The 26,215-nt window shown below is 41.2% G+C and overlaps 1 protein-coding gene across 2 annotated transcripts in view; it reads left to right on the top strand.

The window, feature by feature from the left end:
* The window catches only part of LOC128305899 (uncharacterized), a 114,574-nt gene that overhangs the window by 37,495 nt on the left and 50,864 nt on the right, over positions 1 to 26,215 (top strand). For both annotated transcript variants that reach the window (XM_053043531.1, XM_053043532.1), the window contains one exon: positions 5,772 to 5,869. In XM_053043531.1, coding sequence (XP_052899491.1) covers positions 5,772 to 5,869 — 98 coding nt within the window. The remainder of the gene's footprint in view (positions 1 to 5,771; positions 5,870 to 26,215) is intronic.

Here is a 26,215-nt window from a genome sequence, read left to right as displayed (position 1 = left end):
ACCTCACTGTCAAACATACGATCGTCGGGTTTTACTTAGATTATACTTGCTTTAGACGGGCTTGCCGTGCAGATAGTGTAGAAAGGGAATAAAAAGCGCTTTGTCCTGATTACACTTTCAAATCACGTGTTTTAACCACATTTAATCGTTGCATTTCGTTGTGTTTACTTGAACGCGAGGCACCATGGTGATGCAAGACAAAACAAACGAAACAAAAGAATCATTAATGCGATGACCAGTGAATCTTTGGGCGTAGTGTAATGAAGTGCTTTCTATCAGCTATTGATTTGATTGTTTGGAGGTTGATAGGGAGCACCGTTGCCATATTTCGAGCCATTGGCGCGATCACCATTCGGCTGTTTGTGTCATTAAGCGGTCAATTAAATCTAATGAATATTGATAATGCTCGTCACCTATTTTGCATCCAAAGTCATTCCGCGCGCCATGCAGGCGCGGAACACGAGCTCATGGCGCGATGCATTCGGATTGACAGTTTGAATCGATAATGAAGTGGAAAAAATAAAGCCATTGAATAATTTCCCTCTATGTGCTTTCTCCATTTGGGTAGCGTATCGCAGGAATTTTGAGGCACATATTTGCCAAGTGGTTCTATTCGATTGACGTTTGGAGCTATCAATAGTTTTGCTGGATAGCAATTCAAAAGCAGCTGAATATTTTACAGAACTAACAAAGACCACCGTTTTGTGCCGTCCTGAACTACATCTAACGTATCAGACCGTATGAATCATATTTTGAAAGGCAGAAAAATACTAATAATACTCAATTACTTAGAACGGCCCGGTGGCATGATGGTAGCGGAGCCGTTCTTTACACGAACGGACCGGACCAAATCCCATCCGGACCAATCCCCCGTAGCAAGGACTGACTATCCGGCTACGTGGTAAAATAAGTCGATACGGCCAGGCCGTTCTAACGAACCAAAAAAAAAAAACTCAATTACGAGAATATTTTAACAAACAATATGTATTACATTTACAGAAAAGAAAAACTGCTTACAAATTCTAATCATATCTTTAATCGATTTATTCTTGTCATAAAACTATTTGTAATAGATTCCAATAACTTAAAGTTTGCAATTAATTTGTTCTAACAATGATGTGATCAGTAATAAAAATGTGATTGCTAATAATACACAATAAATATTATACATGTCGAACGATGTTGTTCGCAGTTTTATGCAGGAGCTATTAATGTTCCCCTTAATATTAGGTACAGCACCCAATCAGACTGACTTATGCCAGGCATGACTGACTTTTGAGTAAGCGGACACAGATGGAAAGCTCCGCGAAAGAAATAAGTGTAATGAAATCTGTTGTTTTATTGAATCAACTGTTAGATAACTGAAGATACGTCTTTAATTGTCATTGATAGCATTAAAAGTAGCATTACACACCGGAAAACACTGAACTGCAGGTTAAATGTAACATATGAGTGTGTCTTAGTGCTACCATGCATTTGTTTCAATTAATGGCTCAACATTCTTATGTAAGATCAGTGTGTTTGATATCACTTGCAACTCCCTTTCCATCTCTCTCAAGCACGTGTAGCAATAGGCTTTGGTCAGTTAAAGAAACGCAAATACCGCACAACCACTGCACTGTTTCGCCCACACAATATGTTGATGCTACGCGTAAGTAGTGCTACGCCTAATGCCTCCATCATCGACATCTCCACTTGCGTCTGCGAAAGATACATCAGACATGAAGCGTCGCAGGTTGGAGATACACTGTAGTACGCGTACAGTGACGCCAGAGAATGATGTTGTTGATGGATGTGGATTACACGCTTAATTAGTTTCTACGAACCGTCGGTAGCAATCATGTGTTTGCCCTGTTCGGTTAAATGGTATATCTTGACCACTCAATGTTACCGCCGAGTGCAATTGGTAATTGTAAGGCACGAGACAGACACGCGTGCATCAATGGTACGTCGAAAGTAGGAAGAATCAAAATGTGTTTTAGGATACCTTACAGTTTGGACAGGCTAATTAGGTTGATAAAAGTATTATTACGGTGGAGATGTCCATGGTGTTATAACAAATAATTGCACAGATTCAATATAAATTGCTTATTGTGTGTTGAAACCTCAAATAGCAACTCAAAAACAAAGTTTTTAGCTATTTAATTTGAACAAAACATTAACAAACTATGTTCTAAAATGATTGTAATTGTAAGAAAATGTGTCCCATTCTAAAGACTACACAGTAAACTGGCTGGCTGTGTGTACGATATGATTTATTAAAAAATTGCCACCACACAGCTATTTACGGTATCACATTTAAAAGGCCTTGAATGTAATCGAATGGAAATAGGATGTCCTGTCGCCCTGTGCTATATTGTTGTGCTCCGGTTCGCAGAGACGCTTCCTGTCCGGCCCAGCAATGGTAAGGTTAGGATTCAGTGAGGTGTAATAAAGTTAGAATTATGCAACAGAACAGGGTCCATTCTTACATTGAAATCCCGAACACTGGTTCACATGTGATCAGGCTGTCCGTGTTTGCATTCTATTCTCGGATAAAGAACGCAATAGATGAACCGATGTGAACACCCGCAGGACGGCCATAACCCATTGATTTACTGCTAAATACAGCGTGAGCATGAGTATCATCCGGCTAGATTGTAAAACAGTTCCGGTGGTCTAGCACAGGGCATCGGGGTGAGCGCACCGGTGCACACAGGTACAGGTGTCCATGGAATCATACAGCTTGTGATGAACGATTGAAAGGAAATGAAATGCTTGTTGGGTGCAGAGGGTGGTACATGCGTAAGGGGTGTATACAATAGGGGAAACTAAACCGCAGGACGATAACATTGTGCACGGTCGTTAAGGGACGTTCGGCATGTCCAGGCTTGCTATTATGCTGCAAATTTGTTTGCAATGTGTCGCAGATAGTGAACCGTAGATCGGGAACGATGTGAGCTTGATTTAGATGATGCTTTTATCACGATTGTCTACAATAGATACTCGCTACTCGAAACCATTAATATAACAGCTGTTTTATTTAGATAGGTGTAGTATGGACAATGTTGTCTGTAAAAGCGCTGGATCCTTTAATGCTATATGAAGATCTCTCTAGGTAGTTTTCATAGTTTTCATTTGCATAAAATTTATTTAAAAATTTATGGATATGTTTAAGAGTTATCAAAATGTTTGAGCCATGAATTGTTATATAGATAAATATCTCAAAATAGTTAAATCTTAATAATAATAAAGTTTATAACTACTATTAAACATTAGTAAAGAAAATAAATAAACACACTTTTACTCATGATTTTTTTCCAATCTCATTAGAAAAAGTCTGCCAAACAAAGGTTTCAAATTTAAAACAGTTTCATATAAGCATGCTCAAACAGTGCGGGTATTGAAGTGAGCACACAAAAACTACTCGAAAGAAGCATAATGCTTCGAAAATGTCAAATATTTCACTTATTGTTCTTCGCAATAGCTAACCTAATTGACTTGTTCATGCATAATAAACCATGTGTTCAGTGTTCAACTGCACGAGCCAAAGGCTTAACATTCCTGAGAAGGCATTTCGCCATGGTGAAGGTACGCTGGGAGAGGTTAATCTGTTTGACCACGTATTGACATAGACCATTTAGTGATCATAAATAAAGACCCTGCAGCTAACCTGTTACTTGACTCTTCTGGTGAACGTTATATCTAAGCTGCTTGCCTATTCGTGCGTATCAGCAAAGAGAATGTCCGGTGTATCTCTGCTTACTATGAAAGGACATCGGCGATTGACCTTGACTGTGCGAACATCTCTGATCGATAAATTGTTTGTTTAGAAACAAAAAATCAAGATGTTGTGGACTTGTACTAGCTGGCAATGCAGGTCATAGCGAATGAAAAATGATGCGATGTTCATACACTTTTATGATTCAAATCCTTTGTTGCCTTGAGTTAAAATAAATATCGTGGTTTACACTTTTATTGTGCTTGTACTTAACAGGTGGGCTGATAATTGTTTGGCCTAACACATTTATCGTGCTAGAAGATTTTTATCCATATCATATTTCGTTTGTACCAACCTTCAAAGGAATTCTGTCCAAATTTGACAGCACTCGGGCCACAACCTAATGAGCTAGAGCATTTTGTGTGACGCAACTTTTGTGATTTGAGTAATCATGGAAAAGAAGGAATTTCGAGTGATGATAAAATATTTGTTTTTGTAGGGGAAACATATAGTTAAAGCTAAAAATTGGCTTGATGAAGAGTCTTTGGACACTGCTCTACCAAAATCAACCATCAGGTATTGGTATGCTAAATTTAAAAGTGGTAAAATGAGCACTGAAGGTGGTGAACACAGTGGCCGCCCAAAAGAGGTGGTTACTGACGAAAACATAAAAAAAAATCACAAAATTATTAAGAACACCCATAATGTGAAGCTGATCGAGAAAGCTGACACCCTAAAGATGTCTAAGGAACGTGTTGGACATATCGTTCACGAGTATTTGGATATGAAAAAGCTCTGTGCAAAATGGCTGCCGCGCAAGCTCACATTTGAACAAAAAACAACAACGAGTTGAGGATTCGGAGCAGAGTTTGGAGCTGTTTGAGCGAAATAAATCCGAGTTTTTGCATCAGGAAGATACCAAGGATGAGTCTTGGCTTCTCCACTTCACTCCAAAGTCCAATAAACAGTCATTCGAGTGGACTGGACGCGATGAACTTGCTCCAAAGCGGGGGAAAACGCAACAATCAGCTGGCAAGGTTATGGCGTCAATTTTTTTGGGATTTGCGAGGAATAATCTTAATAATCTATCTTGAGAAAGGAAAAACCATTAACAGCGACTATTACATCAAATTGTTGGAGCGATTGAAGGACGAATTCGCCAAAAAACGACCGCATTTGAAGAAAAAAAAATTGTTTCGTCAAGAAAACGCACCGTGCCACAAACCAGTGAAAACAATGGCAAAAATACATGAATTAGGCAACGAATTGCTTCTCCACCCACCGTATTTCATAGATCTGGCTCTCAGTGACTTATTCCTATTCTTAGATCCCAAAAAGATGTCCTCTGAGAAGAAATTTTCGTCGGATAAAGAGGTATTCGCCGAAACTGAGGCCTTTTTTGAGGTAAAGGACAAATACTACTACAAAAAGGGTATCGAAAAATTTAAAGACCGCTATAATTGGTGTATCGCCCTTGAAGGGACGTATGTTGAATACAAAAAAAAAATTTGGCCAAAAAAAAGTGTTTTACTGTCATAGGCCAAACAATTATCAGCCCACCTGTTAGTTCGGATTTCATTACTTGCTGATTTAATTCTCATTCTTCAAATTCGTGAGGATTGGAAGATTGTAGTATAACATGTCTGTGTACGATATTCACTTTTCCTGTTGAATAGTATTGAAATCTTGTTGGTATTAGTAGTAACAAAATAAAATAAACGGATTCTTTTCCAGCTTTGACTAATTTTTGTTTACGATTCTCATAAATGAGATGTCTAAATATAGCTAGAAGTACAACTTTGCATTTGTATTGAAGGGCGCAAATGAATGTTAAATTTCTCGTGGTCAAGCCCTGTGCGTCTATCTTATCTTATCGCGATGGAAAAGGTGCGCTAGCGTAAACGAAAGTGTCACTTATCGGTTTGTTGATGTGGTTCTTCCCTCCATTAAAATTCAAACCTTGACATGTTTTCGTTATTACTGTTCGTAAGATATTCCTTCTTGTGTTGGAGAAGGTTAACATAACTTTATACCCAAAAATTGACGGTTTCTTTTCTTGATTTTCTTTCAGAGGACGTACACACAGCAAAGATAGTGAGCAAAGCTCGCTGAGTGATCTTAGTCTGTCCGGAGGCTCACCGAAACTAGCGCTGAAACTGCCCAGCACTCGTAAGTAAAAATGTTATACATTTGTTTTCTTTACATCAAAAAGATTTCTTTTCGTTCTGGAGGAAAATTCCGCAGCGGGGGTTGCATTTTCCCAACGAATAGCGAATAAGTTTGAAGGTTCATTTGGTAGGTTGCCATTTTTTTAAAGAAATCTTGTATGATAGAAATGTGTTGCGGGTTGCATACATTTTGGCGCATATCGGTTTTCGGTTGGTATGGGAAATTCAAGCTGGTGTTCAACTTTGAATTGAAGTTAGCGAACCCTTTTGGTGTTAAAATACATTTAATCATGTGATTTAAGTTAAAGGGTACAAAACTGTCCTTTAATAGTTTATGTAGGAGTCGAACAAACTAATTTTTCATAGATAATTTCCTAATGGATGTAATTGCAAGGACGCTTTTAAGCTAGGGTATTTCAGTACAGATTTTGATATTGTATTATATTTTAAGCCCGCAACAATATAATGTTAAACCACTTGATATGGAAAATCTCTTCCAACTTACCGTTACAAGATTTCGCAAAACTATACTCTAACTTACACTCAAAGACGCTGTAATCTGGTGACAAGCTGCCACAGTGAACAGGGTAGTCCATGGCATAAGACAAAGTTTCCTTTATCTCACGGCCATGCGGCGGAAGCTGAGCCTATCTTTAGCTTTCCCCGGCCGGAATTGATGGATGGGTCAAAACTTTCATAACCAAAGGAAGTTTTAACCGCTTCTGTTCAGTTGATTATCGTGCAGGAAATTTGGATGGAAAGTGTCAAGGCAGCGGTGGCAGGCAGGCAGGCAACAGCCAGGATTTCGAATTCTTGGATTAAATTAGTTTCAAATTTTGGTAGTCGACCGCAGTCGACGATGGTTTAACGAGCTTTTCCTGGTTTAAAGGTTGAAAGCACCTGGTGGAGGCTGACGCTGACGCTTAATCTACCAGGAAAGAAGTATTTTAGCTGCATCGATAAACTAATTATGTTGTGATCACGCTATTGAATTGCATTCGTTTGCGTTATTATTTGCGAAATCATCGGTATGTTGAAATTTTCTGATCGGTATGTTGAATCTGATTTGGTTGGAATTAAAACATGTTCTCGGAAATGATCGTCTAATTATGCGTTCACTCACCAAAAGTTCAAAGACCGTTAATTAACAAGGTGTTGCAACGGTTGCACGTTTGAAGCGCCAGTTACATTTCCCGCCAAGTGTACAAAACTCCCCAATGAATTGGGGTGGGTTTCCATTCCGCCCGTTAACGATATAACATTTCCACGAGATGAAAGTTCATCGGTGTCTTTCTCCGGTCAGGTGATACGAGCGAAGGTGATACACGGATGCAGACGCGTTCCTTTCGGTGGTGGGGTGAGATGATCGACTGGCAAAGCATAAATCACCGAACTTATCAACCTCGCTGGTGGCCAACGGACCGCGCACCGCGCAATGGAAAAGAGAGTGTGCGCGCTAGCACGGAACACTGACCTGAGTGCATTTTTGTGGGGCCGTGGCGTTGTGGCGTGGCTGTGTGTTTTATTACGAAATTTAATTAGTTTCTAACTTCCCGCCACTCGCTTCACCGCAACAGGTCGATTATTATGATGATGTTGTCATTTTGGTGAGCTTTATTCCATATCGCTTCTTGCCTTGCCTTGTCTGCTTGTGTGGTGTTGAATTGTATTTGCGGCGAAATGTGATCTGGAGATTAATCTACGGCTGCACCTACACGCTGTTCAAAGGAGGATGGCGCTGGTGTTCAAATCTAATTTTCCAATGTTGTGCGTACTGGTTTCCATTAATCAGTTTTTACGAGCGAATTGCTTTCATTAGGTGGCCTTTTGTTTCAGGTCGCTGTGTTAGCGGAAGGTATTTTTCTTTACGACCAAACAAGATGCCGGTGCCGTTTGTGCAAAGGTAAAGAGTTTCGGAGAGGCTAACGAATAAAATGTAACGTGTATTAGTATGCGGTCAGAGTTCCACATTGAAACGAATGGATGTTAAATGCGTGGTGCGTTCACGTTCATTCGCTGCGAAAAGCGATTCAAGGGGAGTGTGCGGGTGTGGGAGTCAGGATATTAAAGTTAAAGCTTGGAGGTTATTTTTATTTTTACAGCGTCAAATGGGTGTTAAGCGCCTCTTCACACCTCGTTTCATCTGTATGTTTTCCGCTTGTGGGTTAGTGGTAAAGCTTTTTGGCTGTTTTATTGCAAAGGAATTTAAGCTCGGCTCTCAAGTCTGTCTACTGGGCTATCGAATGAAGAAAAGCCGTTTTTCTTTTCTTACATTGGAAAGCGATTTGTATGTGCGACTAGGTGAGCAATCAATTATTTTATTGGCTAGTGGAGTGAGTTATTGAGAACAAATTGGCTAGTGTGAAGATTTGTATTGTTTTGTTTTTGCAATAGAGCGGAACGAAAACTTTATGAGAAAATGGGGTAAAACTATTAAAAAAAATTAAAATGATAATTTTAATTTTTTTAACTATTTCATGGGCACATAGCACAATGAATTTCTATATTATTAGCACTAATACTATTTTATGATATTAAAAATAATATATCACAAAGTAAATAAATTGTTCTCGTTCATAAAAGTCATTTATAAGATGCACTAGCGAACAAATATAATATTGTGTTAATGTGTATGTTATGTAGTGGTCCATATAGCTATGTTCAACACAACCGTATTTATGTTTTCGTTGAGCCGTTGGCGCTTGCACCTGAGCATAACGAATGCGCTCTCGCGCTCTTCAATTCTCTTCAACCTGCTTATTGCAGGGGTTTTCTGCTTTTCTGTTTTGAAGGTCAATATTCGAAGGTACAAAAATATTGAAATATTTACACGTTTGTAAATAAACTCTGCACGTGTTTACTTAAAATATTCCAGAAAAAACACCCTTTCTTTCGCACGATTGATATTCATTTCGATTGAAACGATGTTGCGATCTGCTCTTTGGATAAAACTATACTGATCGTTTTGTTTGACTAAATTCGCTATTTCTCTCTCCTTTTCCATATGAACTGTTATATATTCTATCGAAAACAAATACTATTTACTTCCATCTAATCGTCGTGCAGTTTAGTGGTTTATCAAAATTATCCTTTAATATTATTCCTCTTCTTTAACGGCACAATAACCTGTAGAGGTTTAGATATGCCAATTTTGGCTATCTTTAACTTATTAACCTGACGCCTGATAATCAGTCCTGCGTACGAGGAGTGCCCTTTGCTCTTGTAATGTAAAAAAGTTAAAAATTACTGGTCCGGTTTTATTCCAATCAGATTTACGTTTTACACATTTTTGAAATGATTTGAACAATTTTATTCTTTGTTGAAAATTCTCGAAATTTTCTTAAGCATCGTATTGCTTTTCGAAACTGTTTATTAAATAACGACTTGTGAGGACAAACGCTATTAATCTCATATGGAATGTAATAATGAAATAAACTTGACTGGTCTAGACCTCTGGAGGATGCCACTAAAGAAGAAACAAAATGTTGATGTACAAACCCTGTAACGGATTGACGCAGCCGTTTACACGTACCTGTGAAACTCTCCGATACGCAATCTTCCCGTCAACGATGCGTATGTTTTTCTCTCACATTCCGAAAACGGTTCCTCTCCCAACTCTCTTGCTCGCTCGCATAACTTCTAAACACCTTCGCCGTTTACGCGAACCGGCTTTCAATACGCGCGACCAGCTCGCGCAGCGCCGCGCGCACCAATACGAAAAGCGTAATTCATTCCCGATCAGAGGCTGCATGGTTGCGCTGTACCCCTGGATCGCGGCTCTTGCCACAACCATCCAAGCCAAGCGCTGTTATTTCACCTTTGCGTTTCAAGTTCCACGGGTTTTGGTCGCGTAGTTTTGGGGTCGGCTGGTGCACGTTTCGCGTTTCGGTTGGTGCGTAGCGGTGCGCAAAAGGTGAATCTAACGAGATGGGCCGCGGGCTCGAAGAGGAACGCGTTTCTAGCCGTGTTGTCGTGCGGGCATAGTGTGCGATTGTGATCCGCAAAGTTATATGAAAAATAGGCCATTAAGGGATGGTCTTCCCTTCCATCGCCGACTGCGTGATTACTAGTGAATGTCATACACGTATGGACATTCGTGAGGTGATTTTTCGGGAATGATTAGTTTAATTTAAGCGCTGCCCTATGAAGTTCCCCAATAAGTCTTGCTGAGCAGCAATCGGTCAAGGAGGTGCTCATCGTTGTCGGGATAATTCGACCAATGTTGTGATCGTTCGTGCTGTTGTTATTGCCGGTTCTTTGTTCGTTGTGTACATCATTTGCGTAACCTACGGAATTGTGTGGTGACCGTGCGTGTGCTGGGTGTCGTGTGATTGATTACTGTTTGAAATCTTGTTTGTTATATGAGCCATTTATCTGTTCCGCGGGTGATGCTGTTCCCGATGCACCTAGAATGTGTTTGGCCCGGGAAGGAATGATCGTATTTCAACCGGTCTCCAATCGATTCCCCTGCCCTTACGTGGTGCTGCTGTGTGCTTGTGCCCTAACGAAAGTGTCGAGTGTTTGTGCGAGAGATTGCGAGTGAGTGCTGCGTCCATTATCTGTCCCCGGTTGGACAGAAACTCGTTCGAGGCAAAATTATTACTACCCAGTTGAGATTATTTGTTTAACATTCAGCTGTCCAACAAATTGACCCGAACGAGCAACCCCCTTTTTCATCGGTTTTGCACGGTAACAGATACACGTCGGGCAAAAGAGCATCGAAGCGGATCCGCAAAAGCACTACACCGCCAGCAGCTGATCGCGTTTATAATTCAGGTTTTTAAAGTTCCTTTTTTCGCAGGTCCATGAGAAGTTCCAATGGTTTTTTTTATAATATTTGCATAAAATGTACGAAGCTATTTGAATAAATGTTCATCGAACGTATCGCTAATGAAGTAATTTACATTCCACAAAAAATCTTCACTGACGTGCATTAATTTCGTTTCGAATTTGATGTTCTTTGCCTCTGTTTTAATAAAAGAAAACCCAATGAAATCTTTTCTTCGTCTAACCAGATAAGATTAAAGTGTACGTGCTGTATTCTTATCAATACAAATTGAAGACATACTCCTTATTATCATTGTCATTAGCGAAATTAGTTATTTTTATCGTTGCCCCTAAACGGGTTCCTGTTTGTCTGCACCGGTGCTAGCAAAACAAGAACCCAAGGCGCTGCAATTAAAAGCACGTACTCCCCGATGCAGCTCCCTTGCGGTGGCAATGCGGAATGATTGATTTTTATTTCGTTTATTTATTGGGAGCTGTTTCGTTTGGACTGTGGCAAAGCAAATCACGTCAGACGGGGGTCGCTATAAACTGCAATCAGTCGAACCTCACACCACGGTCCCGACATACACCGGGCCTTAAATGATCGTTTATTTGGTGAGCTGGCAAACAAAAAAACCAGGAATGATATCTAAGACGACGTATCTATAACCATGCAGCGAAATATGGCGTACGAATTGCTGAAGATGAAGTCCTCTGTTTTACGTACGATTGGATCTTTGTTTTTAGCAGATCCCACTATTCGTCCTGTTGTGTTTTTCCAATTTTATTACTCCCCGGTGTGTGTCGATTCTACCTGAAACATAGTCTCAGAGGGAGAGAGAGAGTGCAGATTTTGATATGAAACATGTTTTTCTGCTAACAAAACGAATTTTGCGTCTTGAGAAACTTGTTTCTGGTGTACCGAAAAGGTATAGTTTTCAGCTCGTCGTCAGCTCGTTCATGCGGTTAGCGGTAAGCGAAATAATCCCACCAAAAGCCGAATGCCCACAAACCAGTGTGTTCTGCTGCTGGTCTCACAACTTTTGAACGCGGTTGAACGGTGTATGTTTTTGTCTACGAAGAAACCCGTGCTTTCGACCTGGCCGAACAGCACATGATGAGATGTTTATCTATTCTGCTCGAAGCCGGCCAGAAGCTGGTGAATGTTTCCCCTCGGCTCGCACAGACTTTTGCAAGCTGTTGTAACCTTCCGCGAGTCATGATCGCAAATACCACTCCAAGCTGCCCAGGCTGGTACCACCCTATTTTGTTTTGCCCGTACGCCTAGCAGTACCTTCAAGATTGCAGGAATTTCAAGGAGTTGGTGAGGTGCTTTTTTGCGGATAAAATTCAGCTTTTATTGCCGGTCAAAACCCTATTTTCGAGCTGAGTGGCCAAACGTGACAACACATTGCAGACAGCGGGTGTGATGATCACCCGCTGCGAAAGTGTTTAGTCCTCCGTCCTACGTTGTGGTGTGGAGCTTAAATTTCCAAATTGCGGCGTGGAGAAGGATAGGCAAAATAAAAACCCCAAAACAAACTATCGAAAATGTGAGAGAACTGGAAAAAAATTGTGCAATCGTCGAGACATCTTGGACAGTTTATTATTTTTTGAATTAATACCTTTTTTCTGTGTGCTATTGTCAACAATCAAGGAATGTGCAAATTTGTTGAAACACTAGGTTTCTCCACCACTGCCCGCCGAGCAATCGGTTTTTTTTTGCGAATTTTTATCCCCCACGATCAGACGATCATATGGTGGTGCGGAAGACACATGTTTTTTGAGTTTGGTCTGCTGTGCTGCTGTTATGTGCTGGGCGGAAAGGTACAAAAGTCGTATCATTCGCCACTTTCAGCGCTTGTGCGTGTGCGTTAGATGCTTTTTGGGCCGGTCGGTCGAACAAGAGTCAATTTTTCGGCAACCCGGTTGTGGAATGCTGTCGCTAGATCGGAAGAGTGGTTGTGCTGTGCGGTCGTGTAATGTGTGGTGTGGTTTTTTTGCTAAAAATTCCTCTCGACAAAGCAATAAATTGGACGTGGTTCCGTTAGGTGAAGCGGAATCGGTCGGTTCTCCCGACCGGCTTGGGTTTTGCATAAGCGATGGAGTACGGCGCGTACGGCGTTAGGATCGATGTTTGCATGCCGGCAACCGGCAAGATGAGTCCCAGACGCGAAAGATCGTTTAACGGTGATGCTTCGATTTGGTACGGTTCATTGAATGCTAAATTAACGATGCTCTACGATGGCGGTTGGTAACAGAGTTTCATTCTACGCGTGTCGTGTTCAGAACTTTTATAATTTAATTTAAAAATCTGAAAGAAATTTATTATAAAAAAAATGTTTGGTGGATATTACTTCATTGTAATATCGATCTGACAAATCCCTTTTTTTCTTAACTTTGTGAATCAAAATAAGCGTCCAAACTTTGCATGGACCGCTTTCCTGTGCGGTTCTGGTTCTTATCGCTGAAAAACAATCTTTCGACTGTACGGAATAGAGCGCGCACATAAAACAAAGTCCAGCTCATCCCTCATTGCGATGCTACCTACCTAAATGATACTTTATAGTTCGGAAAGGTTATCTCATCCCCTGGTGAATAAATACAATCCGTGAAACCACTTTCAGCTCGGACGCTTTTTTTTCCATTAGAAAGAACTCGCATCCGTGACGCATTGCGGGGCGAGAAAACGGTGGGACGATAGAGGACACACGTTCCCGGTGTGTATGACGCAGTAAATGTATCTTGCCACATTTCAGGTTAGTTTTTCCCGCTAGCGTGTTGTTTCTTATCTGCACGGGACGGTTGATGCATTCAAACATTGCCCGGTATCAAGATTTTTGAAAAACTTCATCCCCAGTTGGACCCTTTCGACCCCCGGGTTTGGCACATAGTTTTATTTAATTTTGCTGGAAGGGCTCACCCTCAGCTAAAGCCGATTAGTGAGAATGTTTTTAAAGGCTTCTTTTTCAGTCGAGATTAGAGCGGAAAAGAAAAAGTTTTTAATTTTCTTATCTCCAGCATTATCTTACCTCGTGCGCTGTGTACGTACGTACTATTTGCTTGGCTGTGTTATGCTACCTTCGCCAAGATTATGTTGCATGGGTAGAAAGAAGCTCGAGAGTACGGTTGAAGGTTTTGTACACTTCTGTAGAGAGTGTTTCTACCAGTGCCAGAGAGTTCCGTAACATTCCTTACACTCCACAATATACCGAGGAATGCATAATTTTACCGGCACGGAACAGCAGTGAAGAGTTTGCACGTAGGAACTATAACAAACCCTATTGTCTGGTCTCATCATGCTCATCACACTCCACGATACCCATGGTCATGCACAGAGGCATCTAATTTGAAGGTCATACCTTCAGACCTTCAGATGCATATGTGATGATTCGTGGGCAGTGAAGGATAAAACACCCTCCTAAACTAAGAGTAGAGAATGACGAAAATGGTTAAAAATTTAAGATCAGAGTTGCATGTGGACGGGTCTCGGTGGATTATGGGATCTTCATGGCATGCTTAGCGGCAATAAAAATACTCAACACTCAACAACGAGCATGTGTGAAAACGAGCTGTGCCTGCAATGATTTAATGTAATTTCCTCGTCAACATATGCATCGTACCGTAATCGTGCTTGTTTTGGCTAAACTAAATCGAATAACGTTTCTACCGCAGCTTGGTTGGCCCATTAACAGTTTTGCGAGCTTGTTGATTATTTTTTTCTGTAGACTTGTTGATCAAGTGTGTAAACCTCCTGTTGCTTAACAAAAATCTATAAACTTCTGCATGTGCCTGGGTTGTAATACTGCTGGCGGTTGCGCTATAGTATGTGCAGTCTGCTGCCAGTGCGCTGGACAGTGCTTTGAATTTAAATTGAGTATAATGTGCTCCGGTTGAGTTGATTGCGATTGTGCAAGAAATTTAAATTGGAACTGATTTGCACCTCCGTCGGTCCCGAAAATGGGCTTTTTCTTCATTCTACTTCCAAGAAGTCAATGGGGTTTAGCTGTGTGTTTGGGTTATTTCCCAATCCAGATGTTCGATGTCATCACCCGCTGGACTGCTATTTATTTTGCAGAAGTATAAAATCAGACAGTATGGTTTTTTTAACGGCGCACGCAAAATAGCAACCCAATTAGTCGAATTTTTCAGCACCAACTCCGGCACACTACTCCGGCTTTCCACTTCTTTTCCATCGGTTAGTCGAGTGGGGCCCGTGCTTAAGTAAATATGCGTTACATAATGCGATTTTGGGTCGGCATTTAATGGCGTTCTTGTTTTGATGTGAACCGACCGAGTGCGGTGAATGGAAAATATCTCAGTTCTAGCTGTCAATTGTCTGCGGTTGACATTTCGACACGGTAAACGAGATGAAATGTAGTCGTACCGGTACAATCACCATGGCAACTTTATCTGGCGGAGAGTGTGCTTAGAGCAAATCAGTGGTTTTGGATATATGCAGGGTGTTCGGGACGTTAGGGTGAGATTCCGTGCCTGATATTGGGATACGTGGCGGGAATTGAACAACATTGCTTGTCCTGAGCAAACGCAACTCTCAACAGTATAGTGACAGCTTCTAGCAGAAGTTAGGTTTTCTTATCGACCGGTGGGAAAACCGTTGTAAACGCTGTGTAGAGACGCGTACTATCACCACCAAGGGAATGCCAAGGGTGCAGTGATCGGCGATTGAGACCCCACGGAATGAATGAATGAAACTCGACTGTTTGTAGAAGGAATGAATGAATGTGAAAATCTGCGCTAAGATGTTTCCCGACGGGGGGATCTCTCCCCCCTTGCCTTGAGCGTTTGATTTGATACCCGGCGTAAAGTCCGTTGACTTGAGCAGTCAATTAAATGAAATATTTATGTTTGCTGCCGTCAGTGAGAGAAGGCGAGCCAAAGGGCGAACGAGTTGACGTGTGAACGGCACGTCAGAGTGATACGCGCGAGAGGGCGCTCGCTCGCCCGGTGGCGTTTGTTCTTTGACAACGCACGGGAAATTAATGGAGGGCTAATGTAAGCATCGGGAGCAAATTAAGACTTCCCATGAACACTTACCTGCTTTTCGATAGGCACCATTTCTAGGCTTTACTATTCAATTGTATTTTAATTTAAGGCGATGATATCCAGAAGAATAATGATTCTTGAAAAGTGTCTTCCTATTGCATTGCGTTGCAGAATTTTAATTCATTAGTCTGGAGAATGAAGGTAAGACTTTGTGTTTTAAATTAGCGTCTATCCTTTATTTCCATTTACTATGATTTGATACGGATTTAATGTTTTATTCACATCGCGGGCACTTCCCTTTGAAGTTGCTGTGTACTAAAAGTTAGACATTTATGAACGGATTTGCTTTAAATGGTGTATCAGTTTTTTTTACTGCTTTTAATATCTTTTAATTAGTTTACTGCCTGTAGAAACTTTTAAAAATTTACTACATGAAATTAAGTAAAACGTTTTATGGTTTTGAAACGATTACTATTCAGCCAATGCATACCCTTTTTGTTCCAAACTTTCATCACTCCCATCTCATTTAATGAAGTCTCAACATCAGAGATCATTCTTTCTTGCTGTACTGCCTGCGGAGTATACTTGCCTTGAGGGCTATCGATGATAGTATGCCATCGATTCCGGGTTTAGTGGATTTAGGGATTTAATTGCACTCCAAATGCGAAGATATTTGGAGATGTCATTTTCGACGCCATAAAATTCGACCAAACTCGTTCGCAGAGGCGATTCGAAACGGACAGTGAGAAATGTGGCGCCCTAGTTTTTGGGATACTAGGACCACACACATAAACCATATGCGTGTGTGTGTTGGTGTGTGTGTTTAAATCCAAGGTCTCGAATACTTGGTACATCTGCAATACACGACGGTTTCATCGCCCATTCCGTTTTCCCATAGATCATGTTCTACAGAGATGTAAACGATCTTGTCCTCGATCGGTACACCGGTAAGGTATTTCAGTGTTGGCCATCAAACATAATGTCAACCCTTTTGCAGCTCGGTTGGCTGGTGATATTTTAAAGCAATCCACATACGATTAATAGCATTTACGATCGTTCTGCTTTGGATATCTGTTCCACGTAGGGTATTCTACGTTTTATTAGTATTTTATGCCAAGAAACGATTTAAAATCTGCTCAGCGAGGATCTTTCAAGACATTAAAGTTTTGAATAAAAATATCTGAAAAATTTGGAAAACTACGACCACACTTCTTACGTTCGATGCGAGCGAATGCGTGTTTTCTTTCCAACTTTTTTTGTCGGCCAGTCCCACTTTCTTTGGTGAAATTTGGTGGAAAATTAGCTGCACCCATTTAAAGCAGTTTCCGTACGGGGTGTGGGCGATTTTTTTTGGAGATTTTTTTTTCTCGTTACTGAGCGGTGGCGGCTTTTCTTTGACGAAGTTCAGGTGAATAAATGAACACACTTCCTGAATCATTTGCCAGGGGGGGGGGGAAACGCTCATCGCCGGTCGGAAAATAGGAATCGGTTTATATTACAACGAGGAAACTGAAAGAGACGGGCCGGCTATCAAATCAGCTTTTGATAGGCACAGGTAGATAGTATTTTCCTGTGCCAAACTATGTGAAATCTTCGCCGCAGCTTCGAGATGTGTGTATATCACCGTTACGCAATGGAATTGTCGAGAGGTGTTTGGGGTGAATGTACCAATTTGTAGAGTTGCATCGCTGTTTGTTTAAAAGCAGAAACGTTTGTGTCATTTGGTAAAATAATTGTTGCCAACAAGGATAATTAATTAAATTCGCCAGCCGGTGGATGACTATCGGCTAAATATCGACTGAAATTGATTGCGATTTGTTTTTGGGTAATACCTTTCGAACGCTCAAAGCATGTTACGCAAATAGCAACGCATTTGCTGCACAAGTTTAATTAGCGGAAAGCAATTTCGTAGAGCCAATTGTTGGGCGCTACTCGGACTTTTTTAGTTGTAGAAATAGAAATAGGGATGATGCGTTCACATGTGCGTTTGGGGGTTTTCCCCCTTATGCGTGATTTATTTCTACCGAGTAATTAGTTCCAGTTTCTTCAATCAACAATATGCGTAACAAAACAATCATTTATTAGCCGATCAACAGTCGATCTTTTTTTACCTGATCGTTTTGGGGATTCATGTCGTAAATAATGCTGCTGGATTGATGGATTTGGTGAAAGGTAATTAGAGCAACAACGAAACAAACGAAGATGAGAAAACTGGAAAAGTGTAAAATCGTAGCAATCAAAGCAAAGATTGAAGATGAATTGGAAAGCAAAGGAAATTGTAAACTTGTTTTAATTGCTCGCTGGTGAGAAAACGATCATGCTGAATCGGATGATTCTTCGCGCACCTTATTTAGATAATTTAGTTGTTTGTTTTGTCTTTCTATTTTTTGACAAACGTTATGTGAGTTGCTGCAGATAAACATTATGTTATGTATACTACAAAGATAGTGGTTAAAGTAAAATAATTTATCACTGTGCTAGACAAATGAAATGCCAACGTCTACATCTAAGATTAACACCATGGGATCCATGCACAAATCATAGGCATGGTTCGACGCTTCTACAACATAGTTGCTAGCGAATGGCACTCCATTGTGCCAGTTTCCGCACGACTACAAATAAATAGAAACGACAATCGAAATGCGCCGGCAGTTACGTTTAATTGAAATATTAGCATTCCGGCGCGATTTCGGCTGGGCGGCGGCGTACGTCAATCGACACATTTCCCCGTTACCGGAAATGTCGACGGAGCCACACTACTCCGCACACAGGCTGTGTTTGGGTTGGTTTCCAAAATTGGACAAATCAACAACAGCAGCGCGCGATTGTGGTTTCCACTTGCCCTGCTTGTTAAGCGTTACCGCCTTCACGCTTATTGTGGGTATCTCTCATTCTTCATTTTTTCGTGCTGCTAACGGGTTGTCGTTCCTTTAGTGCTTCTGTTTTATGCTGACAGGTTTTTGCTGTACAAGTTCGGTTGGTATACATTGTGCGGCGCGACGTATTCTTCGGTAATTTCCATGTTGCGAGCGGATTTCACTGTTTGTAGTGCCCAAGAAAGGATTTTGTAAGATGAGACTATTTGTTTGGCACACTAAGCGTTTCCTTGCGAGTTGATGTATTTCAAGAACGTGTTTTGTTTTAAAATGAATGTGGACAAATTACTTCTCAAGTTTTGGATAGTTACCGGGAGACGATCTTGTCATTTACACCGGATATACTTAATTATTGATAAAAAATATAGTCTTATCCATTTGATCTTATGTTGCATAAAACAGATTATATTAAAATAAAATCCCCTACGGCATACACCTGACAGTTTTTTTTGTGTAGTTTAATTTATTTTTAATTTGGAAAAGATTGTAGAAAACGATACGAAGCGATTTGGTTGGTAACAGTATCATGGTTCGAATGTCCCTAAGTGGCCGTTGTCACATTCGAACGGTAACGGGTAAGTGTCTTGTTTCGTTACATGTTGGCGTGTTTATCTCAATCAATCTGTTGCGACCGAAACATGAACGGATAGCGATCTCGCGCACTGCCGTGTGGGATAATACGTCACGGTGGAACAGCACCGGGTAATGGGATTTCTCGTGCGTGACATCCTTGTTTCCTTAACCCATGCGCCTTTTTTTTTTCTTCTTTCTCTCAAATCATTATCGATGATTGGTCTGCGACAACATACCGCACGGGCAAATAGCGTAGAAAGACTAGCAAGCGGACAGGTGGTAGCGCCATTTCCATTGCACGGGTTAACAATTCTTGAATGGGAATGTCGGGTTTTTTTATCGAAAAAAAAGTACATAAGGAGTGTTTGCGCACATGAGCATCGCGATTGAAAACGTTCGCGTGGTGAGTTTGCTGGTGAAAGTCAAACGATAACTTTTGACACCACGCACTGGGGACGATATTTTATTTCTTTCCGGGCCGTACCAAGATAAATTGACAGCCGGAGATTTGTGTTTCGGTCGAGCAGTCTGTTGAAACGACTTCGCCAAACACACACACTTCTTCGCGGATGATGGATCTTGTTGTTGTCAAGTGCTAATCGTTCAAATAAATTTGAATCATAAATAAAGATTTGACGAACATGAGCGAAATGCTGTTTACTTAGTCCTTGGGTGGTGAGTTTCAAGGAAGAACTGCTTGAAGATTGAGGCAATCTGTTTGTCTAATAACTCTGTACATCACCAAGCCGATACTTAAATAATTACATAAAGTTTTATTGTAAGAAATTATGTTTGATATTTTAATGTTAAATTTGTAGAATGGCTCGACTCGTGTTTGTTGAAATTGAGTGGATTTCAACATTATTTGTAAAAATTCATCAAATCAAAAAACATCGCAAAAAATATCTTAGTTATCCTCTGTTGTCCTTCTAAAATACCACATCCACATACCAGTATATGGGAGCATCTTAAAAATGTTGTCATGTCCAACTTTTGTACCTTTTACATTGCCCACAATACAACATTGTTTTGCAGTCATGTGTTTGCAAAATTTCGTCGCATATTTCATCTTTATTGCAAATTACACCCGGCGTTATTGTGCTGAAGGAAGAAAGGCATAACGAAAACAAAAAAAAAACAATGGAACTGAACTGTTCTCCCAAAACATTCTTGTTAGTGCCTCTTGCAAAGAGCAACTGCTGAGAAATGTTAGTAAAGTGGCATAAACAAACATTCATCTGGAGTGCATGAGCGAAAAAAAACCGAACAAATTGTTTCAATGTTTTTGGTGTAGTTTATTTGCCATGAGGGTAAAGCCTGTGGACATGAGGGTAAAGACATGATTGTGTGGTCTGATGTCACAACAGAAAGTTAGTTACTGTACCAATAAAAATGATTAATGTATTGAAGCCGGTGTAAAAATAAGTAAAACAAAAATTATTTTTATTTTGATAATTATTATTATAGTTACGATATCGCATTGTTAGAATATCTTGAAAAGGGCATCCATAAATATCGCCATCGATGTTTTAAATACTTTGTGCTCTTTGTGGTGCATGTCAAGTCGTATGTGGAAGCTATACACATTGCTATGCCTCCTTGATGCAGGTTTGCGTTGGCAGACGTTAAAGCCATGCCAACCTCCGGTGCGAACATCCATCGTTAGCAGACGCATTTTATACTATCACTCATCGTGCTGACCATTTCGATGACTTATGAACTTCGGGTTCCACTGCTATTTTTGGAGACCTGCCGAAGAGTGCCGGTGCCGTTACGGTTCCTCGAAAGAGTGCAATGCGCGTTTCCATCAGCTTGTCCCGCTGGCTGGCTTTTCCATCACCGGCCGTCCAATATTGCAACAGCGGAATAGGATGGAGAAACGAAAGAAACCGATCCACCCCGAGCTAATCGCTATTCGAACCGGAAAGCGCACATTTGGAGACGTGATGGCGTGAGGGTTTCGCGTGTTCGCGTGTTCGTTAAGTCATTGCGCAACGTCAGCGTCAGAGGGTGGTGCAGGTTGCCGGCTAGCGGATACTCCCGGAGGGGGGACTTAGAAAGGCCGGCCGGGTTGTCACAGAACTATCGATCTAGGTGCGTTTGGTCAAGCGTTTCCAAGCAGCTGTTTCAACAACTCTCGCATGCGTTGTTTCGTTGCGGGTCTCCCTTGTGGCGTAATATATGGGTCACGCTAAGGTACTGCGAAGGGAACAGAAGCGATCAGAGGGGGAGAGAGAGAGAGAGAGAGAGAGTTGGTTAAACTCCCACCGGTCGCAATGGGCGAAAGGCACAATAAATTAGACTAAATTCTAGGGAATCCCTCAAGTGTCATAAATGATGTGCTTGCACGTTGACTTACGACTTTCTTCCATCGCTGTCTCGAAACTCTGGCTCGCAGCAGAATATCGTCCGTCTGTCTGTCCAACTCATTGTCATCCTAACGGCTTTAGACCAAAATGCAATGTCGGTCCTCAAAGAACGGCGTGTTGAGTGGAATGTTGTTTGTGGAAGCATCACCGTTTAATCTTCGTTCCGTTACAATCCCACCGTTCCGTGTTTGTCCTTTTCTACTTGAACTTTCACTTGATTTATTGCGGATAAGTTTTATCTTCGGGAGTGTCAAGATACGATGGAATTATAAATCTTTGTTTATTTGAATCATGTCACGTCGGACGATAAAAAAGAATGAACGTCAAAATGGAAGGAAGCGTTGTAAAATTTTGTAGTTGAGTTGCAGCAACACTGGCGGCCTTTGGAATGACACGTGTAACCGCGGATGCGTACGTTTAACGAGTTAATACGACCACATTTTGTAATGTTTCTTTCAACGATGGGCCTATTTTCGTGTGTTAGTGGAAGAAACAACCTGTTTGGTCTTTCAATTAACGGCCGAATTTCGTTCGAGGAACTTGGTGTTTGGCCAATCAATTTATCTTGATTAGTACCTCACGTAATGGTAAAGTTCTCTTCGAATACTGGAAAACGTATTCGATCGGAGGAATTGAGATGGATTTGTAAGAAACAAGCGGACTGCTTGGCCCTTCAACCTTGCACGATGTTTTCCATTCCAGCTCTTGAAGAATTCGTCGGTGGGCAATATGGCTTAAGGCTATGCTGCAAGAGCACTTGTTCAAGCTTAATGGCAGTTTGGTGTAATCTAGATCGAGATATTGTGATTTCTTCTTTCTGCTTCGAAAGATTCCACCAATTACGACGCAGGTTATTTGATCAATTTCGCTAAATATGTTGAACGAATCTTACAACAGGTTGTGTTTGACAAAGGTTGAATCAAAATATAATTTCATACAGGTGGAATTTCAGTCAAATATTTCCTTTATGACTGAACCAATATATAAGGTACAATAAACATTCCATTATAAAGTGCTTCTGGAAGCTAAACCGTATAAATCCAATTAATCTTGACTCTCTTTTGTGCAAGTTCCCCGTTTTTTAGACCACCGTACCACGTGGTTTTGCGAATTCCGAATGATCTGAGGCAGTGATTTGACGTCCACTTGCCTTCGGCGCGGTTGTTTGTTAAGAAATGCAGTGCAGCGAAAGAGAGAGAAAGAGTGGTGGAGTGTCGTTTTTTTCACAACAATTTTAAATTGTACAACCCGTCGTTGATCTTTACCCGGCACGGTGCTGGCGACTTTCGGGACGCGATAGTATCTTTGGGCAAACTTACCGGTTCGTTGGCTCCAGGTTTTTGATACGTACGAGTACCAATTTCTTGTTCTGCTGCGGAAGACCTTTCTCTCGCTGGGTTGCTGGTATTCGCTTTGGTGCAGAAATGATAAGGCCCTTCACTTGAGCATAAAAAAAATAATACAAACACTAGCATCTGTGTTCCGCTGCAGGCTACAAGTGAACACAGTGGTCAGTTATTTCGAGTCCTTCCAGAGCGTGAACCTTGGAGGCGAACTGCAGATTTTCTGCACCAATCCGACAATCGGCTGCTAATGTACGGGTCATGGTGCTTTCACGAAGGTTTGTCCGCTAGGCTTTACTCATGTCTGTGGTTTTTGTGTCCGCAGGTGTGGTGTAGTTGGTGGCAGTCCAGTTGATGCGTGTCCAGTTTGCAGTGAGCTGTTGAAACTGTACTTGAAATTGCTGGAAGGTTTGTGGCAAGTTTTTGTTGTGGAAATTAGCGCAATGTTGTATCACAACAGATAATCTGTCACAACAGATAAATTAATAATGTAATTTAAGATGAATTAAATAAATTTAATTTAAAATAATAATTTAAACAGACATACGGTAATTTAAAATAAAATTATTGTAAAACTACATTCCATCGAATATTCTCATTGCTCATGCAAATGGAATTTAAGTAATTAAGAGTAATTTCTCATATATTGCTAAATGACGTGGAAGATACAGGGTATCCCGCAATTCTTTGACAGTTTCCCATCAATTTTTGAATTCGTCCCGAGGTTTTTTGACGGTTTCACATACCCATTCCGATCAATTTTCTGCACACAGGACAGAGTATCCGGCTTCGGATAAATAGAGACAAAGTAAGCCAGAAATGAGAAGAAGCCTCTTAAGGTTGTTGTGCCAATACACAATAAAGAAAAATGTTGACTTTTCGTTGAAAGATCTTAACTAACCTTTTTCGCCTCAAAGATGACATACGCAGGCCAACGGTTTCCCATGAATGCATCTGACCCTGTGACCTTCTCTCCCTTATCTGTGGTTCAATACAATTGCGAGATGCTGTGGTTAAGCGAAAGACAATTTATTTAAAGAAGAATTTTTTATTTTAAAGAAGCATTTAAAACTATTTGGAAAACCGTCAAAAAACCTCGAGACGAATTCAAAAATATGTGGGACGTAGTCAAAAAATTGTGGGACGGATTCAAAAATTGATGGGACGCAAAAAATCTCGGGAAACTGTCAAAAAATTGTGGGACACCCTGTATTTAGAGCATTCACATAGAGTTAAATTTACCCAACTGTCACTTCATGTTCGACAGCTTTCAAAATCAATCCCAAGTCATCTTCCATGTGAATCTTCGTCATCTCCAGCTGCTGTCTGAAGAATGGTTGCCAACTTCGTCCAATCAAAGATGCCATAGTCATCCAAAGTAGCGACTGCTTATTTTCGATCTAAGCGTAATAAATCGACGCCTGAAACCTGGCCATGCGGCAACATGTGTGAAGTTGCTTTATATATCTTATGGCAAAAAAGAGTGAACCACGAGAGGCACACATTATTTGTAAAACGCTTTTGGCTAAGTAGAAATGCTCTCTTTCGTCCGGGGGTGCCGTTAACGATTAATCTTCCAGCATTAGCGGTTGGCGCCATCGACCGGATGAAATGTGCGATGAGTCACTGGACGATGCCGGCATGAACATCCTTCTTAGGGCACATGTCTTATCCCCGATGGCTATAATTTGGACGAATAGATGGACGGATTAGAGATTCGTATGGGTCAGAGGAAACATTCCCCCTGCCTACACTATGGCTCGTACCATAAAGAAAAAACTCGGTCCACCATTAAACGCCCATTATGATAGCCCCCAAAACATCGTTTGATAGGTTCGATTCTCATCTAGCGGCGGTTCCGGTTGGCGGAACCCTATGCTCCAGTCACGGTGAACGTGTTAGGGAGCAAACTTTGGAGGCGTTTGCGTGCTGTGCCTTAATGTGGAAGGATTTAATTAATTTCTTTCCTCCCTGCTTTCGAGCTTATCCGCTCCCGCTGTCGCTCGATGCCGTTGCTGTGATGCTGTGACATAAATAGAACGGGCTCCAGGGTTGATCGTGACGAACCAGAAGGAAGATATTTAGCGAACGGAAGAAACGAGTCACTGGGAACATCGCACACCGGACCATCACGAACGGTGTTAGTCACGAGATATTTTTGTGTACGTAAGCAGTGTCAGCAACTGCAATCTGCGAGTGACGTAAATTGCAACTAGGCTGAGGCCTGTCTTGAGCGACGCATAATGTGATATTTAATTCGAGACACAGTGCACTTACATCATTATTAACTGGAAGCAAAACATCCCACATTTCCTAACGGTGGTAGAACTATTGCACCTGTTAAACCCCGCAATGATGAGTTAAATCGTAAACTTTAATAATTGTTGGACTTGTTGATTTATTTTTGCATTATCAAATCACGTTTATTTTGACATCGATCACTCGCTCAGAGCACAAAGGAAAATAGGAAGTCTGTGAGCCATGAAACCTTCCCATTCGGGGACAGATGGAGTGCCGGTTCGGTATGATAATTTTTCACCCAGTGATAATGAATATTAATGCTATTTCATAGTTATTTATGGTGATTATCGTTGATGTACGCGTGTTGCAGTGCGGTGAACACTTTGAAGTTATGTTCATCACAGCTGTCTCCGGAGAGTGCTTAAATAATTAATGCATGTTCAATGTTAAAGCAAGCATAATTCGCCATGTTTGCAGGTGATATTGATTAGCGGTTGTATGTTATAAAGGTTTAGTAATTTATTTCATTAATTCTATACTATAATCTTCGGAAACGTACGTTGCACCAAGTGGTCGCAATCAACTTGTCATCAACTTCATTTGCCAGCTGAATGGCACTTTTTGTGCGGTGAGAATCGGGTTTTTCCGAATCTTGGACATGAAAAATTGAAACTCCCCTTCTTGCTCACTTTTACATCCCCGATTGTGCAGTACTCGCAACCGGGAAAGTAAGAGGTGTCGCGTTTGCGGTCTGTTTCTGCTTGTTTCTCTAACCTACAGCCAAACAAACCGACCGGTTCGGTATGATGGTGCGGGATAATGTTGCATTGGCACACCAGGGCTGAAAATAGCACACATCCCCGACTAGGTCGCCATATATACCCGCCAACAGCATGTTCTAAATGCGGGACAATTTTTCACACATCCACAGCGCGCGGTTTGGCGCGGTCTCGAGTCCCAAAGTCACCGTAGGTGTGTTTCGGGTCTGAAAGGCACGAGGAGAAAGTCTGGAGTGCAAAACTCTATTATTGCTTTTTCCGTTGCAAAACGAACATCGCAACCGATTGTGGGTTTATCCGATTCGAACATAGAGGATAGTATTCTTCATGTCCCCAGGAGAAGGGATAGAATCAATCCATATCCGGATTGATGCTGTTCGCTGCAGAACAGT

This window comes from Anopheles moucheti, chromosome 3, assembly GCF_943734755.1.
Source record: "Anopheles moucheti chromosome 3, idAnoMoucSN_F20_07, whole genome shotgun sequence".
In the NCBI taxonomy this organism is placed as follows: domain Eukaryota; kingdom Metazoa; phylum Arthropoda; class Insecta; order Diptera; family Culicidae; genus Anopheles; species Anopheles moucheti.
The sequence above is the reverse complement of the archived record's forward strand: the minus strand, read 5'-3'. Positions and strand labels throughout refer to the sequence as shown.